Here is a 20,961-nt window from a genome sequence, read left to right as displayed (position 1 = left end):
GTTTTCAGTTTTGTTTTATTTTAGCACAAGGACCAACGTAAACTTTGTAGCCAAGGGAGAATTTAATAGGAACCTAAGAAACAAGACTCCCAAGCTCTCAATTCTTCCTCACTGCTGGTCTTGTTAAAGAGTAAAACATTTTTTAAATTTTAAAAATAAAATAAAAATAAATTTTAAAAACGAAAACAAATACATACATACATAACTCAGAAGAAGTTACTCTCAGCTCCCTACATAGTTTCGCTTTCAACGTGGATATTTTTTTCCCCTGATCTGGTGCTGCGAAAAAATCATTTTACTTTTTAAAGAGCCTACTTTACACAAAATAAATTAATTCAAGTCAGTTCATGATGGATGCACCAGGTCCAACCACATAAGCTCAAAGTAAGTTTTTGGGGTTTTTTTAAGATTTTATTTATTTATTTGAGAAAGAGAACACAAAGCAGGAGAAGGGGCAGAGGGAGAAGCAGACTCCTCGCTGAGCAAGGAGCCTGACAAGGGACTCAATCCCGGGACCCTGGGACCATGACCTGAGCTGAAGGCAGACGCTAACTGACTGAGCCACCCAGGCGCCCTTCAAAGTAAGTTTAAAGCACGAGGAAGGTGACCCTGTTCTGGTAGCCCAGAGGCTTGCACAGGCGTCCCTGTTCCCCCTCGGCCACACATGTGGCTCTTTAACCAGTAGCTGGATGGCGGTCACTGCAGAGAAGCTGCCCTATGGAAAACCCCAGAGCGACCAGGAAGCACTTCCAGCCTGAGGACAGCTCGACAAGAATGCTGAAGACAGAGGCAGATCTCATCAAAGTGGACACTGAGAAAGGCCAAAACTAAGAAGGAAAAGGGAAAGGCAAAATCAAACACGAGAAGGACAACAGGACATGATCGGGCCCAGGCTTGGCCCCAGGCCCCACCCAGGAAGCAGTGAATGGGGTGATTCAGGGGCGATTCGGCGGGGATGTGGGGGCGATGCCGGGGCCTGGGGCCGGCCAGGGTGATTAGAGAGGATCCAGCCTATCTGGGCCCGAAGCAGCTCCTGGGTGGTGCAGATAGCACGACCGAACGCGGCCGCACGTGCAGCACACGCTCGTTTCCCGGGCATCCGTGACAAAGCGCAAGCTCTGGACCCTCCCGGGGGGCGGAGGCGGTGGGGAACCGAAGCAGGCAGGGATTTCCACCGGGCACCCCTCTCCTGGCGGAGGCCAAGCACCACCCAGGCGCCCCACTCGCATGCCCTGCCGGCAACCACCACCCCTCCAAGGGCAAGGAGAGGCGTGGGGGCCCAGGGAAAAGAAAAAAAAAAAAAGCCACAGGATTAAAGAGGTCCCCTGGGCCAAAACCAAAACCAAGATTTTGCCCCAATTTTTCCAGCTTTCCTTTAGATCCAGACATCTAAGGCAAGGTAGGTGCAGAAAGCCCTGGGGTCCACTGGTGACCTTCATGTCCAGGCAACGAAGAAAGAACTCGAAGGCTCCATTTCTCCTGCTATGCTGGGACTAACCACACCCACTTGGTGTGGTCAAGATAGGGTTTACAAAGAAAGTTCGATTCAATTCCTAGTACAGAGCCCAGCTCTCCAAGGGTGCTCAATAAAATGTTATTAGTCCCTCCGCTTAAGAATGCTTTCCATATATTGCTCTTCTGCTCACTTTTTTTTCTTAGACTTAATTATGGTCAAATATCCATGACATAAAATGTATTGTTTTTAGTGATTTTTAAGTGGACAATTCAGTGGCACTGTCGTGCAGCCCTCACCCCCATCCGTCCCCACAACTTTTCATCATCCCAAACTGAAATTCAGTACCTCTTCAACAGTAACTTCTCTACCCACTTTTTACTGGCTCTTCTGAGGACCCCTGCCAAGAAAAATCCTTTCCATAGGAGGATGGGAGGCAGGGCCGGCAAACAGCCGCGGGCCGCATCTGGCCTGTGGGCCACAGTGTTCCAGCTCCTGATATCAGGTGGTGACACGCTGGGGACAGCCTGGGGGGCCCAGTCGGTTAAGCGTCCGCCTTTGGCTCAGGTCAGGATCCCAGGGTCCTGGGATCGAGCCCTGTGTTGGGCTCCCTGATCAGCGGGGAGTCTGCTTCTCCCTCTCCCTCTGTTGCTTCCCCTGCTTGTGCTCTCTCTCTGTGTCTGTCAGATAAATAAAATCTTAAAAAAAAAAAAAAAGGGTGGTGACATGCTAACGCTAGTACCTTTCCCAAGCACACAGAAATATCCCTACGCCTACCCACGGAAGCAGGAAGTAGAAGCTATCAAGGCAATAACCACATTTTATAGCACATTAAACTCCGTTTACTGTGGGACTCTCAGAGATGCACACATCACCTGGATCTGAGGCCCTTCACGGCTTCTAGCACGGTTCCAGTTCACACCAGTTCCAGAAAGAGGGTAAAAACAGGAAATCCAGGCAACTCAGCCCGCGGGGCGTGGTCTGCCATAACCAGCGGCTGGACCTCGGGGAGGCGCGCTCCACGCTGGGCGAGTGAGGCTGCCCACGGCTGACAACGTGCAAGGGATTCTAAAGAGCGTCCACCTCCGTGGGAAGAGGGACGGAGCAGGGGGTGTCCCCCTGTGGCTCTGAAGCCTGTCCGATCGCGAGTGCTGCAGAAAGAACGCAAGCAGGGACTGAGCCACTGGCCACGCGCAGAAATGCCGAGGCCGTGCCCATGGCTTACCCGTGCATCGGTCAACAGCGGCTAAGGGGCACCGCCCAGCGGTGTGGGGTGGGCGTCTGGTCTACTCTGCAGAGGTGACGTGTCACAGACCTACCTCCTCGGGACCACGTGAGAAAGAAAAACACAGCAGTGCAAAGCTATTTCTCAGACCCTATACAGGGACATCCACAGCCCAGCAAGCTGGTGCGGCTCTGGCTTCGGTGTGGTGTAACGGAAGATCACAGGCCCTGGGGGCAGGCGACCCGGCTCTGAACCCCAGGCCCACCTCTTATAGGCTGTGGGATCCTCAGAAAGTTCCTTGAGCTCTGTAAAACGGAGTTTCACATCAATAAAAGTAGGTGCTACTATCCATGCTCAAAGACTGGCCATCATCAGAAGCCCCTCACCCAGGCTAGTACCTTTTTCTACAGCACCTGGAGCACATCTTTCTCCTTCCTCTCTGAAAGCCACCAGGCAAATGGCTCTGGGACTTACTACACTATTCTAGCAGCCAGCACCTTCTACAGGAGCCTCGTCTGCCAAAGTTTTCTAAAAATCCCTGCTTTTCCCATCCTTCCTTGCAGCAAGGTGCACTTCAGGAGAAAGGCAAGGAAATGGGGTGCGCACGTGAATCCAGGATGTACGGGGAACGGGGAGCAACAAGCCCTCGCCCGCGCTGCAGACAGACCCCCGGAACCGCCAGCCTCGAGAGCATTTCTGAGCACCCCTCCTGTTCACTGCACCGGAACCATCACGATGACACCCAGCCCCCATATCATACACCTTTCGGTTCCAAAACACTGGACAAACGGTAATGCATCCAAAAGCCATAAGAGAAGTTAGACTTCCAAAAACCAAGGGTGTTAAGAGTACTGGAGGTTTCCAAATGAAGCCCAGAGTTCAGGGGTCAGTGCAAGCAAAGAACGCCTCAGGAATAACGCATCTACCTCGCCGAAGTCCCCCGTTCATTGCTGGGGAAACCGGCAGGAACAATGAAAACACATCCCAGAACCAACCAGCAGATGCGAAAGAGGCACTTGCTGGTGGTGGGGGCCCAGAGGGCCGTGGGAACTCTGCGCCAGCCCCTCCCTCCTGGCCTCATCCCCATGGCAACCCCCAGGCTCTGTACGACGCTCTTTCTCTTGAACTAGCAGCCTACCTCCGTCCTGTACTGCCGATCCCCTGGTCTGCATCCCTGAGGGGTGGGGCACCAACGGGCTCCCTGGGCTGCACAGCGGGCGGCTTGCCTCAGCTCCCGGCAGGCCCAGCTGTGAGCTAAAACTTACAGCCAACGGTCGGGAGCAAAGGATAGAAAGTTCCGGGGCTCTTGCCGTATTTCTGCTATCACTTATCCTTTTTGGGAGAAGTGGTACAGGTTTTCTCCATCTTCTTGAAACAAAAACAAATAAACCACTCCCCCCTCCCCCATCCCACTTTCCATTCATCTTCTCCATCAGCCTTCCATCTCTGACTCAGCGCTCAGGGCATCTGTCCTCAATGGTCCTCGCAACCGGCCAACAACAGTTTGTGAATAGCGCACTGAGCACAACACATCACACCATCCCTGAGGGGTGGGGCACCAACGGGCTCCCCCCACTCACACTCTCGAAATAAATAAGTAAAATCTTAAAAAAATAAAGACTTGTTCTAGGAACAATGGAATACCTACCATATGGCTTACATAAATTGTGGCTGCATCTCAACATACTACTGACCAAAAGACGACAAGAGACACACACAGCAGGGTTACCATTTATACAAGGTTCGAAAACAGGCACAATTCAATACTGTTAAGAAGGCATTAGCAGGGGCACCTGAGTGGCTCAGTTGGTTAAGCATCTGCCTTTGGCTCAGGTCATAATCTCAGGGTCCTGGGATCCAGTCCCGCATCCGGCTCCCTGCTTATTTGGGAGTCTGCTTCTCCATCCCTCTCTGCCTCTCCTCCCCCTGATGCTCACGCTCTCTCTCTAATGTTCACTGTCCCTCACTCTCTCTAAAATAAACAAATAAAATCTTAAAAAAAAAAAAAAGAAGGCATTAGCAATGATGAAACCAGAGACACACAAGGAAGAAAATGACCGCTAGAGTCAAGGTGGGGCTTCCATTTTCGGTGGGAGGAGGAGCTTCTGAGTGTAGGTGCCCTGGAAAGACCATTTATCTTAGGACTATTTATTAAACATCCAAGTTCCAAGCACTCTTCTGTATGAATGTCCTATTTCACAATGTAATGCAAGAATTACTAGAGAAAAAGAATGTGGAACCACTGAGTGACCTCACTAAATCCGTGTCATTTCTGATTCCTAACCCTTCAAAACTATCTCTTACACCCCAAAAATGCCAATGGAGGTAAAGCACAACTTCCAAGTTTATCAGTCACTTCTATCCCCAGGGCAATTAACCCACTAGAGGTGCACTAGAAAGATCTAGAAAGATCTAGACCTGTATCACCTCAGATAAGAAGGACCGTTAACAGCAACCCTGGGCCTGCTCGATCTTCTTCTCTCCAGGAGGGATAAACGAAGGACTCATCTCCTGGTCAACACCTCTTTGTCATGCTCCTTCTAGTGTCATCCACTGTTTGACAGAATTTACACTGAATACCAAACACTGTTTAGAGCAACCAGGTCCCAGCTGAGGGGCCGGGGGCTTCTGCTCTCCTGGGAGCCCCGCTTTCTGTTCCCTCCTGTGTGAGGGACGTTACCACAGGTGGCTCGGGGCAGAAGAGGCTCAGGATGCCGGGTACTAGTACAGATGACCTGACTTCAAGTCCCCACTTAGCCGTTCAGTATTGAAAAGGCCTTGTGAATGCTCCACAAAGTGCAAGAACAGATCAGACTCAAGATTCCTCATCTGGGATAAATGTGGGACAATGGTTCCCATTCTTTACAGAGATGCTATACACAACGAAAGAACAGATGTGAGCCTTCTGAAGCCTGGTAGGTAGTCAATAAGCAGTATTACTGTTATAAAACAACAACAACAACAACAACAACAAAACCCAATGACACAGGGCGCCCGGGTGGCTCAGTCGGTTAAGCGTCTGCCTCCAGCTCAGGTCATGATCCCAGGATCCCGGGATCGAGTCCTGCATCGGGCTCCCTGCTCAGCGGGGAGCCTGCTTCTCCCTCCGCGCCTCCCCCTGCTCGTGCTCTCTCTCTCTCTCTCTCTAGCTCTCAAATAAATAAAATCTTAAAAAAACAAAAAACAATGACACTGTAGCTCTATTATGGAGGATAAAATGAATTTTTTGGTCTCCCATCCAACTTCTCACACTGTACGGCTGGTTCCTTTTTTTTTTTTTTTAAAGATTTTATTTATTTATTTGAAAGAAAGAGTGAGAGAGAGAGGCCAAGAGGGGGTAGAGTCAGAGGGAGAAGCAGACTCCCTGCTGAGCAGGGAGCCCGATGTGGGACTCGATCCCGGGACTCTGGGATCATGACCTGAGCCGAAGGCAGACACTTAACCAACTGAGCCACCCAGGCGCCCCAGCTGGTTGCTCTTGGGACAGCTCTTGATCCTTTCTTCTCATATGATTGGAAAGCACAAAAATACTTATCTTAAAATCCTTATGAATCCTTAACAGAAGATTTAACTCCACTACCAGAAACAATTCCTGTGTCCCAACTTCCTTACAACGATGAAACATGAGAAATAAAATTCAAAATTTACAAAAACGGAGACACAGGTAAATTATCTAGTGGCCAATCTATAATTGTCACATTAATTAAGACCAGTAAGAGACACACATAATCACGACGTACACTTTCCAAAAGCCCAAATGTAACCAGAGAGCTTCTAATCTCTTTTTGTGGCAATAGCAAATGAACTTTCTGACCAGTGAAGGCGTTCATAATTAGGAAAATATGCGAAAGGCCGCAAAGTCAAGAAGAAAGGTCCTAGACCAAACAATACTCCAGCTGATCTGCAAATAATAGCGGACTAGTTCAGCTCCTGTTCACATGGGATTTCTACGGTTATAGGAGTTTTCTACTGGCAAGTTAGAGGGGTACAGATGACCCAAATGAGTTAAACTCAAATCCAGTTACACTATTTTCATTTTTTAAAATATAAACTCTTTAGTAAGGAGTGACACAGACCTTTGTTCAAAGGTGTCCCATGGGGACGCCTGGGTGGCTCAGTCAGTTAAGTATCTGCCTTCGGCTCAGGTCATGATCCCAAGGTCCTGGGATCGAGCCCCGCATCAGGCTCCACACAGCGGGGAGTCTGCTTCTCCCTCTCTCTGCTTCTCCCCCTGCTTGTGCTCTCTTTCTCTGACAAATAAATAAAATCTTTTTAAAAAAAACAACAAAGGTGTCCCATGGTAAGAAACATCTGATGACATTTAGCAGAGATCAAAAGCCCACACCCTGTGATGTCGATCTGGATTTTAGTTTTTACGGAGAGCCAGTTTGCAGACCCTCCATTGCCGCTGCCTGTTCTTTTCGGAATGATCCCAGCTCGTCCCAGTAAGAAAGCACGGACACAGCTCCCCCGAAACACTGAACAGCCCTCTCTTTGCTTTCCCCACCTGGACGGTGTTCCGCCATACCTACCATAATGGTGTGTTCCGGAAATCGGGCACGCACCAGCTTCACGAACTCCACAAAATGTTCTGAATACCCGTTGGCCACATCCAGGCATATGAACTTGACCTGCGGCACCGATTCCAAGATGTCGCTCATCTTTTCCAGATCGCTCTTCCCACTGCCCGAACTCACGGCTACGTGCTGCACCAAAATAAACCGAGAGGCACAAGACGTGAGGAGTCAGGAGCATTCCAAAGTCAGACCCTGCCTCCATCCATTCTCCTCTCCTGGGGAGACTGCTGTGAGTGTTTGAGGTTCACCCAGACCAAAGAGACACACGGTGGATCTGCTCAAGAAACACGCCACGGCGGAGGTAAAGGAGATTTGTCCTCGGCCACAGAATCTTCCAATAAACAGATTTTTAATTACTCGGGAAACCTACTCCTTGGCCTTTCCTTAATTTCCTCACACTGTGTGCAACTCTGAAACTGTGGAGCTGCTCGTGCAAATTCTGCTCTTCTTGGAGGAGAGGCAGGAGGAACGAGGTCCTCCCACCAACGCCGTGGCTGTCACCCTCACGGCTGGCACGGGGAACAGGAGGGCAAGGAAGATGTCTACACTCTTCTGATAAAACTTCCAGCTTTCATCTTGACTCTCAATACAGTACCATCACAACATGCAAATCGTAACCCACTCAAAAAACTGCAATACTCAGGGTTCCTATGAAAAGGGCAACATGGCCAGAAGGTGCAAGACCGGACAAGCCTGTGATGCTCTTTCCCAACGGCACCTGTCTGTGTGGACATCTGAAGCCACCACACCCTCCTCGGTAATACCCTCTTCCCCAACCTCCACGGCACCGGCGGTCTCCAACCCATCCCTCTGCTCCTGGGAAAATCTGCTCTCTAGGATAAGATTTGTTTTTAGTCATGGATGCCTTTGCGAAACTGAGTCGTGGTTTTGTGCCCAGGGTCAGCATCTCACCTTTTGTAAGAATATTTGTATTTTATGACACTTTAAGCCACAAGCCACCGACGGGGGGGGGACATAACTGAATACCCTTTGTGATTCCCCCAAAATCACAACAATGTATTAATGACACAGATACTGTATGTAAACAGCCTGGTAACTTGATACATGCTTACTCCAGTTTCCTGCGTTCAGATCAGTTTTCCCTCCTCATGCTGCCAGTCTGCCCAGGGCTGGTCCAATCCACCCCTCCCGCTAGAGCTTTGCTACCTTTCTTGTTTCCGTTTCATTTCTGTTAAAGTCTGCCAAGTGGAACTCGAGATTGGTTCATTTCTTTTAGTGTTACCAAGTTTTGGACATTTCCCCCTTTTTAATTAGCCTTTAATTTGGTCGGGGGCAGAGTAGCAAGTCAAACGATCATGCTTGGTAATGAAGGACCAGGTTCTAATCAACAACACATTGCCAGAAACCCCTGTAGTACAGGAGTCAGAGGTATGACCCCCCCGCAAAAAAAATCATCACTCTCCAAACTTCTTCCAGTTTGTGGAAGAAACATTTTTTCCATTTCGTGTCTGAATGAATATTAATCATTAAGTGATTAATGATTAATGTCCCCCCCCCCCGTCGGTGGCTTGTGGCTTAAAGTGTCATAAAATACAAATATTCTTACAAAAGGTGAGATGCTGACCCTGGGCACAAAACCACGACTCAGTTTCGCAAAGGCATCCATGACTAATCATTAAGTGATTAATATTCATTCAGACACGAAATGGAAAAAATGAAGGACTTGATATTGAGCCAGGATTACTGTATCTCCAAAAACAATCTTTTCACTAATCAAAATCCACACAGAGTACAGCCAAGAAAAAAAAAAAAGCCAGTGTAACTTCAAAAGATGAAGTCATTTTCCAATCACAAATGATCTGATCACGAGAAGAGCGTCTCCAACGAGAAGAGCGTCTCCAACGCGAAGAAACTTCTCTGCAGGCCCTGGCTCGGAACCACCCAAATGTGCCAGGTGGCAAGTCAGGTGTGTTACATAATAACAAGAGTTTTTGTTATTTTCAAACTGCCTTCTTTTTTTTTTTTTTTAATAACAGCTTTACGGAGATATAATTACATACCGCACGCTTCACCCATTTAGAGTGCACAATTCAATAGTTTTTCATATATTCAGCGTTGTGAAACTGCCATCACAATTTTAAAACATTTGTCCCTCCCACACGCGTTGGCCCTCACCCTCAAATTCCCACCCCCCAGCCTTAGGCAACCTCTCATCTACTTTGTCTCTGTAGGTTGGCCTATTTTTGACATTTCACATAAACAGAAACATATTTTCACGTCTGGTTTTTTCACTCGGCAAAATGTTTTCAAGCTTCATCATCCGCGCTGTAGCATGAATCAGGGCTTCATCCCTTTTTACGGTTGAATAATATTCCGTTGTATGGACATACCAGCTTTTGTTTATTCGTTCATCAGCTCGCGGACACTCGGGTGCTTTCTACCTTTCCGCTCTCATGAATAACACCGCTACGAACATTTGTGTACACGTTTCTGTGCGGACACCTACTTTTCTGTCTGCGAGGTCTACACCTAGAAATGCAATCACTGGGTCGAGTCGTAGCTCTGCTGTCTGACGTTCTGAGCAACAGCCAAAGCAGGTGCACTATTTACATACCCCCCAGCAATGCGGGAGGGGTCCAATTTCTTCACATCCACGCCAACGCTCGTTAGCGTCAGTTTTTCGGATTACAGCCTTCCTAGTGGGCAGTGTTTATTCAACTTCAAAACAACTTGTTATAATTCAATGTTTTTCCTCCAGTCAGAGGACTGTTCAGACTGGATGCACCCCTTGCAGGAAACATAGGTCTTCCACAGGCTCTGTACCACCAAATTTTTCAAGGAAAAAAAGCCCCAGATATTCCTGGTAGAGAGATCCTAATATTTTCCAAAATCGGATCCAGGGCAGGTTTCCCTGGCAATGTTGAAGGGCAGGGCCCACTACTACCTTTCCATGGGACTCTCTCTAGGGACTCTGCTGGTCTGTCCGCTTCCAATTCAAATCCTGGCAACCACCCTAAAGTGTCTCTCCCCTGCCCCCCTGCAAGAAATGTAACTTATAACCGGAGAGCAGTCATACCTGCAGACATTCTGGGTGATGAGCCGCGAAGAGCTTCCACTCGTCCAAGGTGTAGTGCTTTTGAATTGCCGTGAACATGGAGTGCTAGGGGACCAAACAGCACTGTTAGGACAGGAAGTCTAGCGAGCCCGCTCTCCTCCCTGCATGGGCCAGGGGGGACCTGACAACACAAAAGAATGGGCTGTTCCTTCCAGTTCACGCTTCATTTGCTTTAAATATGCTGAGGGCCAAGAACAGACGAATGTGTCACCGGTAGAATCACACAACCGTGTTTTCCATTCTAATCTGATCAGACAACCCTGCATCCGGGACTCAGGAGGCTCGGGAGGCCGGGGAGGGAAGAAGAAGAAGGGCTCTCAGGGCCCTGTCCCGGCCCCACCGGCTGAGTCAGGCCCAGAGCATTGGGCAGCAGGTGCCCTGCCCTGAAGAGCACCTGAGGGCCAACTGCTGATGGCCAACCCAAGAGAACCTCAACTCATACCTGAAAGCTTCGTTTTGTGTTCAGTCTAAACATGTCTTGTTAAACGCTAAACCCAACAGGCAGCTGGGATTCTGGAGGGAGGGAATTCGACAAATCGTAATCCCACACCCATGACTACCAACCCAATCCAACATCGACACTTTGGCGCAAGCACCTCGTGTGCTATTTCGTTTACTTCTCCGAGCAACTTCGTACAGTCATACTAGCTTCGTGGACAGAAATGGAGCTTAAGCAATTTAACAACAGCTTGGCCATAAAGGGGCAAAGGCCAGAATCAAACTCAAATCTGACTACAGAGCCCAGGTTCCTGCCCCTCTCCTAACCTCACTGGGTCTGTTTTCCTATCTACACTTTCCCACTCTAAAATCCCATGCCTTTATGAACTCGCACTAAATCAGTGGATCCTAGAGGCAGAAAATTCATAGTACACACACACATGGTTTCAGGGTACGCCACTTTACTGTGTTTTCAATGGACACGGTCTCAAATGACAGGGAGTCCTTCCTGTGAAAGTTCTACATTTTTTATGGACTCACAACTCGATATGGGAATGAATCTGGACTACTGATTCGCTCCCTGATTCCACCCACTTTCCCACTAATACATAATTCATTAGTAGCGATGGCTGATCACAGAGCAGAGCAAGGGAAAGACAAGGAGAAAAAAAAATACAAATTTCTTTAGCAATTAATTTATTAGCCTCCGGGCCAAAGCTCGGTGGGGGCTGTGGGCTGACAGAGACTACAACTGATCACGGAGCCAGACAGACCACCCCCTACTCCATTTTTCGAATTCATCATCGGTTTGAAAATCTTCCTTCTACACTGGCTAATAATGAATCCTTGCACCTCCTGAGGTTTGACTTGCTGCCCACAGCGAGAAGCTCTTTCAACTAATTGGATTTCTCTTTCCACGCGGCAGGCATTATCGATGGGAAAAAGACACACAAACTCTGTGCACATCAGAAGCAAACATTTCACATCTGGGATAAATAAGGTGCGTTGCACCCAGACCCAGCCGCATGGGACAGAGGTCCTGCCCACAAACAGCTTTTCCTTTACTTCTCCCAATGCCAGGATACCAGCTACTCGCTTTATAGGAAATGAGACTGGTAAATTGGCCAGAAGGGACCTTGAGCTTCTACTGTTAGCTGTCAGTGTGAGTTGGGAGGCAAATCCCTTATTCTGGAGTCAGTCTGGGTTTGAATCTTGAATGTACTGGACTGAATGCCCTGAGCCAAGGGACCTCTCCTCTCCCTCTCTGCCTCAGTTCTGTAAAAGGAACCCACCCAGGGGGGCTGTGCCAACATTACACACATTCTATCCACTGTCTGGCACCTAAGTGCTCAACAAATGTTTTGTAATAAATGTCACTGCAGAGACTGCATACGAAGCAGTTCTGCCTTAATTTCAAAGGCAAGGTTGCTCTTCTATAATATGACACCAGTCTAACTTTGTAAGATCTCTAGTTTCTCAAACTATCGTGAGCATTTTCAAGGAAGAAGGGGATGCAGATCTAGACCATTTCATGGAATGCGAAGTCCACGCTCCATCCATCTTCTGGCTGCAAAGGGAAGATAAGAAGTGTCCCCCAGCATCCATCAGACTCAGAACTAAACAGTCTGGCCACAGTGAATGACCCAAAGCGTTTCAATTTTCTCTCCTCCTCCTTGTGTCTGAACAAGTCCAGGATGGGCTCCTGACAACCTGTCCAGGGTAAGCAGCAGAGGGAACAAAGCCCACCTCTTACCTGGGACATCACCACCGCCATCTCGAATGTCCCCACGGTGTCCATGTTGGCCACGATGATGGGAATCCCTGAATAGGTCTGCTTCGAATTTCGAAACGTGAAGGTACGCTCAAGATCCACCTATTGGCAGAAAGGGAAAAGGAGTGCTTTGCTCTTTAAGTGGTTTGTGAAGAATTTCGAGAGTTTGGAGCAAGGGAAGAACAAAAAGGAAATGCAGGTCCTTTGGTCCCTTGGTCTCTTGGGTGCTGAGCCAGGTGTTCCAAAGACAGGAGAGTTCCTCAGGAGACCAAGTGACAGGTTGTCATCCAGGGACAAAGCTGAACCGGCCTCGTTACGACCCTCAAGTGCCAGTACAAGGCACCAGACGTCCTGCCATCAAACCAAACCTCGGAACCAGAAGCTTGTCTCCTTCAGTAGCCTCTCTCCACCCACGGCCACCTTCTGTCCCCAGCCTGATCCATCCTGGCCCTAAATACCCACATACATGCTATCTTTCCCACTTACAAGCACCAGAGGGACCATTCCCCTTCTGGAAAAATTCACTCCACTCTTCCCTGCCAAGCATGGTCTTCCCTTTCATTCTTACTCTCAGAGAGAACCAGACACTCCAAATTCACCCTGCAGTGAGCTGCAAACCATTAATCCCTTAACCTGTCAACCTTCTCAGCGGCTTTGTGATTCTGAGCATCTTTCAGAGAGCTGAGAGGAAGTACTTGCAACCGGACGTCTCCGCATATCAACACTTGCTCCTTTGACATGCAAGTGGTGGAGGGAGGGGGAGGGGGAGGGGAGGGGGAGGGGGGGGGGAGGGGGAGGGCCCTCCCATTCTACTGTAACTCCAACTTCAGGGCATTTGTGGCTAAGCCAGCTATCAGGAATCCAGAACTAGCCGAGATGGGGGGGCTCAGCAAAAGCCATGCGCTAGGGCCCCGCGCTCACCAAGAGGTAGCAGAGTCAGAACCACTTCTTTGACCCAAGCAGATCCAAGGCTTACAGGCTCTTGGATCCATTTTTCACCCTTTTCCTGCCCCCCTCTTACCAGAGGAAGGCCACCTTCCCCCACCCCACCCCACGCCACATCAAGGCTCCACTGCCCAGGTTGGTTTCTGGCTGGGTTCAGCCAATGAAGAAACTGGGTAGGAAACTGAAGGATAGTGCGGAACAAGGGAGGGGGGCCTGTATGTAGTCAGGGCATGTCTCCCAGAACCCCTCTGCCTTGGCCTGCGTGGTCTTGGTTCCAGCTTTCACAGAGTGATCGCAGGACTTGGGCTCCAGTAACATCACCTCCTCCCCTCTGGAAGTGGTTTTCCACTTTTGCCAATCTCTGGGGTGCCCCAAGATCTCATCGGGCATGTCAGCGGAGCTCGGAGAGCTTGCATTAAATTTCCTGTTTTACATATTCAGCACTGTTTGAGGTGGACCTGGACGGGCACAAGACCATCCTGGAAGTGTGTGCCTCCCCAAAGGAGAACCGGCGGGAGACACAGAGGCGTGCATCTTGAGCCTCTGAAATAATTCCGACCTACATTAATCGTGGCTTCATGAGTTCATCGGCAATCATCATTTCCTACCAGTGTTTACCTACCCTTCCCCTATCCCTTTTCATTTGAGACAACTTTCCCTTTGCAATCACATGTCAAAAAACACCAAGGGACACCTCGGGCCATTTAGCCTTTCCACACATCTCCCTTGTTCTCTACACAACTCCACGTCCAGGAGGCTTCCTGGGTGAATGACGCCATAGGTATGTCTGCTCTGGCCTTAAAAGGTCATGACGTCATAGGTATGTCTGCTCTGGCACGAGCAGGTGGGGCAGCTCACTCATCCCCTTCTCTGCTTCCTTCATTATGATTCTTGGCTCTACTTCAGTGAAGCAAGTTCGATTTACATTCTGAGAGCTAACTGAAGGAGTCTATCAGTTGCAACTTTCTGTGCTGCTGAGGGCACTCTAACATTCTGGCTTTAATGGCTTAAAATAATCAGAATCCCTAGATCTCAAATGACTCATACTCCTCCCAAGATGCATGGGGAGGGCTGCTACACTCTGCACCCAGCTGAGCTCACAGTGGGTTTTTCTGGGCACCCCAAGACCCTACCCGCAGTATGGAAAAAACAGAGCTCTTCATGGAAAAAGGTCAGCCTTGACAGTGAACTCCTGCCCTTATTTCTAGTCTTCATGTGGTAGATTCCACACTATCCTTAATTCTAGGAATGAGAAATAAAATTATCTTCCCCAAGTAAGAATAAACTATCGGGACTAGAGAAAAATAAAAAGCTTTGGGTTGCCTGGGTGGTTCAGTCGGTTAAGCATCTGCCTTCAGCTCAGGTCATGATCCCAGGGTCCCAGGATTGAGCCCCGCGTTGGGCTCCCTGCTCGGTGGGGAGTCTGCTTCTCCCTCTCCCTCTACCCCTCTCCCGGCTTGTGCTCTGTCTCTCTCTCTCTAATAAATAAATAAAATCTTTAAAAATTTTTTAAAAAATAAAAAGCTTCTGCACAGCAAAGGAAATAATCAACAAAACAATAAGGCAACTTATGGAATGGGAGAAGATATTTGCAAATTATATATCCGATAAAGAGTTAGTATCCAAAATATATAAACTTATCAAACTCAACACCACAAAAAGGAATAACCAATTAAAAATGGGCACAGCACCTGAATAGACATTTCTCCAAAGAAGACATAGAGATGACCAACAGACACATAAAAAGATGCTCAACATCACTCATTATAAGGGAAAAGCAAAGCAAAACTACAATGAGATATTACCTCACACCAGTCAGAATAGTGAAAATCAAAAAGATGAAAAACAAGAGATGTTGGCAAGGATGTGGAGGAAAAAGGAACCCTCCTGCACTGTTGATGAGAAGGCAAACTGGTACAGCCACTCGAAAATAGTAAGGAGGTTCTGCAAAAACTTAAAAATAGAACTACCCTATGATCCATCAATTGCACTACTGGGTATTTACCCCCCAAAATACAAAAACATTAATTCAAAGGGAAACATGCACCTCTATGTTATAGCAGAATTAGTCACAACAGATGAATTATGGAAACAGCCCAAGTGTCTACCAACCAATGAATGGATAGAAAACATGTGATATATATACACTATGGAATATTACTTGGCCATAAAAAAGAATGAAATCTTGCCATTTGCAACAACATGGATGGAGCTAGAGAATATAATGCTAAGTGAAATAAATGAGAGAAAGACAAACACCGCATGATTTCACTCATATGTGGAACTTAAGAAACAAAACAAATGAACAAAGGAAAAAGAGAAAGAGAGACTAGCCAAGAAACAGACTCTGAACTATAGAAAACACATTCAGGGTTCCCAGAGGGAGGGGGTGGCGAATGGATGAAACAGGTGATGGGAAGTAAGGAGGGCACTTGCCGTGAGGAGCACCAGGTGACATATGGACTTGCTGAATTACTATATTGTACACCTGAAACTAATATTACACTGTATGTTCACTATACAATATAAAACACTATATATTTTAAAAAATAAAAATAAATTAAAAAAAAATTTTAAATTATCTTCCCCGATCTTATCCATACAGACAAAAAGACACATACACCACCCCCCCAAAAAAATACACCACTTGTTTCACTGAGAGAGATGTTTTAAATATTCCAGCCTCCCAGGAACAAAACTTGGCATTTAATCTGCCACAGCTGGTCAATGCACCAAATATAGCACCTGTAAGTTCCCACTCTGCTAAGCCTGATTTGCAAGGGAACATAGAGTCATAAACTACCCCTCCCCCACCTCAAAAACACATGTTTCTGCTGCCCTTTAAACACACCTTCATTAAAGTCCGGCCTACAGCCCAACACTGGGGGGCCAAAAACAAAATGGGGACCCACCCACCCCATTTCTAAAGACTCAATGTTATGATCGAGCTAACAGGCTTACCCAGAAGCATGAGCCTTCTACATCGTGTTCTATCCTCCCACCTTGACAAACACAATTTCATTAATCGTCTGGAAAGTACCAGAACATGGTGTCATGGGGAGCCAGTCCCTGGCCTCCGGGTCCACACCCTCTCCTCGTCCCACACAAATCCTGACGTGCACACACAGACACTCCAGCCTGCACGCTAAACGCCACGCACACACGCACCCACGCTCACACACAGCTGCCGCTGGACCACTCTCTGACGTTGGACGTGAGCACATCAGCAGCATGGCAGGTCCTTGGGAAAACACACCTTGGAAAGGAGCCCTTGCCAGCCCTGAAACTAGCCTGAAGTCATCTGGGCAAGGAAATCCAGGATCCTGAGTTCCTAGAACATGACCTAGAGGATAAGCCTGGCCCACCGGCCCTGTCCAGTGAGGAGGAGGGTACAGGGGAGCAGAAGGGCAGTGTGGGGTGGGGGCCCCCTTTGCCTGGATCTATAGGTGGGACTGATTGAAGCAATTCTCTTATTAAATAAATTACTATCTGTCTCGCCTGTAAAAGGCAAGTCTACAGGGAGAATCCCTCTTATCTTTATAGTCCTAGCGGCTAAAAGTGTGGAAGAAATTAATATCCGACCAAGGGGTAAGAATGATATTGTATTTTCTGGGCAATGCTTGGTGGGCCCCAGCCCAGCTTTCTGAATGTTCTGTCCCCTGCAGGCTTCACCACCAGTTGGCAGGATCTGGAGAAGCTTGTGCAGCTGTGCGTTACCAGATCCACAAACGGAAAGGACTCCGGCAGCTAGCCCAGATCAGCTAGCCCAGATTCCACATCAGAATCGTTGTAGGATGGTTTCCAAAATACACGTGCTCACGCTGCTCCCAACTTAGTGAGAACCTTTGTGTTGGAGACAATATGTGTATTCTGGAGTGTCTCCCTAGGTGATTCATTAAGAACAATTCTACTCAAACCCTCTAATTTTGCAGAGGCTGTTACGGTTTGCAATGTGTCTTCCAAAAAGATGCCAAAATGCCAACCAGCGGTACTTGTGAATTGTTAATAGGGTCTTTGCTGATGATCAAAGTAAGAGATCAGGAGGGTAGGGTCCATCCCAGTATGACTGGTGTTTGCAAAATGGGAAAATGTGGACAGAATGCGAGAACATGGTTTAAAGATGAAGGCAGAGATGGGGAATGAGGCCTCTACAAAGCAAGGAACACCCAAGACTGTGGGTAAACAACCAGAAGGTAGAAGAGAGAAATGTAACAGATTCTCTCTCACAGCACTCAGCAGGATCTAGCCTGTGGACACTTTGATCTGGAGCTCCTAGCCTCCTGCACTGTGAGACAGTAAATTTCTATTGTGTAAGTTTGTGGAACTTTGTTGCAGCGGCCCCATGAAACTAACACAGAGCCAAGGTACTAAAATAGAACAGAGGTTGGACTAAAACCCAGGTCAGCTTGCTCCGAGGCCTATATTCTCTTCACTGCCATGCTCTGATCCCCTATGGGCCAACCTGCTGTGGACCCCCAGGCTCGATGAAGGTTTCCTGGATCTGCTGGTAAAAAAAAAAAAAAAAAAAATCACTAGTGAGTTTTAACATTGTATCAAGACTTCTCTGTCCTAGGACAAGTGGCCAATTTTCTGCTGCAAATTTCTTCATTGTAGGACTTCCAAAGTTATAGCTGTGTTAGTTAAGTTTTTTGTTGTTTTTTTTTTTTTAAATCTTATCCTAGGTTAAGGGCTCCAGTGGGACACCAGAGCCAGGAATGGGTTCTGAAGAAGAACGGATCAGGGAGTCAAGGAATGACTCGACCTCCCCAGTGTGTCAGATAATGACATAGTTCTTGCTTCAATCAACAAACATGTGACTTCTTTTGAAAGGATTACCCAAAGGCTCCCATGCAGCCCTGTGGGACTTTATTCTTATGTGCCAGGGACTTGTATGGACGGTTGAGAGAAGACCTCCTATCCCGCACAATCACAATAAGGGAGCTGACCTCAAATTCATTTTTTATGACGCTTGCAGAAACGCCCCTACAGGAGTCCTAGAACGTCTAAGTGGGAAACCACTCTGCCTTTCTCTCCATTTCCCGCTCACTGCCTGATGATCCATGAGCAGACCTAGCTCTCAGCAAAACTGTTGCAGTGATAAATCTTGTCAAGAGTCAAAACTCCCTTCCCAGCCAGGTCGGCTCTGACAGGCTATGATTTCTCTCCCCTGGCTCCATGCAACTCTGCTCGCTGGTTAAGCTCAAAGGCTGTCTTTTTACCATTTTAGTTTCCAATTTGCATGCAAGTATTACCTCTGTCAGGGGACGCGCAGCCTAGACTTCTATCTGATCGCACAATGAAAAGTTTTGATCATCTCCCTATAAGAAATTTCAGGCATCCACAACAAACTGACGAAACACTGATTAGAAGCCTACTTGGATCTAGGGCTAACTAGATCCCTCCAACATCACCAAAGCAGGCAGATTATGGGATGCAACCAGCAAGCACCTACACCATTAGGGGAACCAACTGGAAAGACGATTCCAGTTAACTCTGGCTTCCAGGCAGAGAGCTGGCAAGCACCCAGACAAACAGAAATATGAAAACATTTCTCAAGGGCACAGAGTTCTCACTGCAACATGTACATGGAGACTGCAAGGTGCCACTGGACGCTGGGACATTAATAGTTTCAATCAGCCCGAAGTATGAAACCAAATGATGCGTGACATCATACCATTCTCTGGAAAAGAATAATCCACTCTATTACATAAATTCTAAATGTTTTACCTTCTCAAGATGCTGCCCGGCTCAGAAAATACATATGATCTATCCTTGTTTTAAACATGTCATTTTTCTTAAAATTAAGTTTCTCTCTCCTAAGTGAATTTTGAACAGATACTGAAAGAATATTCAGGCCACCACCACATTATTCGTCTGCCCAGAATCCCCACATCTTGTCTTGTTCTGGCCTTAGGTACAAACTATTTATTTTTCTTTCAAGGGTCTGCCCTGCTCTTTAAGGACGTGATGAAGGACAGGAGGAGGGTAGTCCAATCTAGAGTGATGAGGGTTAACCATTCCCGGCCTCTTGCAGTCCTGTCCGGTCCCATCCTCGCTGGCTCCAGCTGCCGCCCCTCCTGCTTGAGAAGGTGACTTGTTCTGGTCACCGGCGAAAAGAGGACGTTTCCTTAATCCAAACCAGCCCTCGGCTGGCAACACCAAGCACTGCAGTCAGGCCCGGGCACAGGCGCGCAGCCGAGGTCCTTGCAAGGGGGTTTATTTATGATTCTGTGGCGCTGAGCGTTTGGAAGAGTGTGCTGGCTCGGCTTCCTCCTGTTTACTCCTGCAGCCCCAGCCTCCAGATGGAGTCATTTCCTCACCTCCTTCTCCAGCTCTTAGAAGACCAGGCAAAGCCGTGGTCACCAGCACACCCTCCTCCGGGGGGACTCTGCTTTTCTGAGCAACTAGTTTATCCTTCAGGCTTTCACCTTCCTCATCCCCAGCAGGGGCATCACTCTCCCTCTCCCCTGGGGCTATTGCCGGTCCAGTAGCCACCTGTTCCTCAGGCTTTGATCTCATCAACACCGAACCGGCAAAACTGCCCAGGGTGTCCCTATTTGCCTCCCACCCCCACGCCCCTACGCCAGTGCTTTCTGCTTCCCTAGAACTGGGCCGGACTGCAGCTGTCCAGTAAGCCGGGTGCCACCAGGCACGAGTCCTCAGCCTCACTCCCAGCAAGGTCACTGAAACGTGGGAAGTAAACCCTGAACTTCTGCCGCCCTGGAGTTTGCCTGTTTTTTCAGACATTTAAAAAAAAAAAAAAAAAAATCCATTGCTGGAGCTGATACTAGAGCAGCGAGCAGCAGTTCTCCGCACCGAGAGACAGTGCCAAGATCACAAAGCTCTCCAGTTGTTTGTCCTCTCCCTTTACACCTGGGCTCCAGGGGGTCAATTCCTCCCTCTATGCACCCCTCCAGCCACCCCCCGTTGTTTCTAAGTCAGTGGGCCACTTGATCTTTGTTCCTCTGTGGTCTAGTCCGCTGTGTACCTCCCCCCCCGCCACCCGACCGGACGTATTTAGAATTTTACACCGGAGCTGGGTCCCTTAAAGATACCTCAAATCCTGGCACGGAACCAGCTGGCTTCCCCCTTTCTCAGCAGGTGGGGAGGCCGGTGGGGGGGTGGGGGGTCAGCATCCCATCCCTCAACAGACACACGGAAGAGCCGGCAAGGTTAGCACATCCCACCTCCTTCCACCGTCCTCTCCCGAGCCTACCCGGAAAACAAATCCCACCCCACTGCGGCTTTCGGAGAGCCCCACCTCGGCTCGGCTCCTGAGGCTGCTTCGCTTGGGTCGGAGCAGGACATCCTTAAAGTCCAGCTTGAGGTCTGCATCTATGCGGGGCATGGTGCGGCTCGGCGCGCGGAGGCAGGCGCGGCTACAGCTCGCAGCTCCTTCCTGCAGCGCGGGCGCCCGGCGCTGGAAGGCCGGGGGGGGGGGGGGGGGGGGGGGGGGGGGGGGGGGGGGGGGGGGGG

General features: G+C 48.6%; 1 protein-coding gene across 1 annotated transcript in view; it reads right to left on the bottom strand.

Annotated features, from left to right (window-relative positions):
• GMPR (guanosine monophosphate reductase) overlaps positions 1-20,904 on the bottom strand; it is a 44,492-nt gene extending 23,588 nt beyond the window's left edge. The window contains exons 1-4 of the mRNA XM_032424932.1: positions 20,747-20,904; positions 12,523-12,642; positions 10,293-10,376; positions 7,211-7,384 (exon numbers count right to left, since the gene is read on the bottom strand). Of these exons, the coding sequence (XP_032280823.1) occupies positions 7,211-7,384; positions 10,293-10,376; positions 12,523-12,642; positions 20,747-20,833 (465 nt within the window). The 5' untranslated portion in view covers positions 20,834-20,904. The remainder of the gene's footprint in view (positions 1-7,210; positions 7,385-10,292; positions 10,377-12,522; positions 12,643-20,746) is intronic.
• Positions 20,905-20,961: the final 57 nt, after the last annotated feature.

This window comes from Phoca vitulina, unplaced genomic scaffold, assembly GCF_004348235.1.
Source record: "Phoca vitulina isolate PV1807 unplaced genomic scaffold, GSC_HSeal_1.0 scaffold31, whole genome shotgun sequence".
Lineage (NCBI taxonomy): Eukaryota > Metazoa > Chordata > Mammalia > Carnivora > Phocidae > Phoca > Phoca vitulina.
The sequence above is the reverse complement of the archived record's forward strand: the minus strand, read 5'-3'. Positions and strand labels throughout refer to the sequence as shown.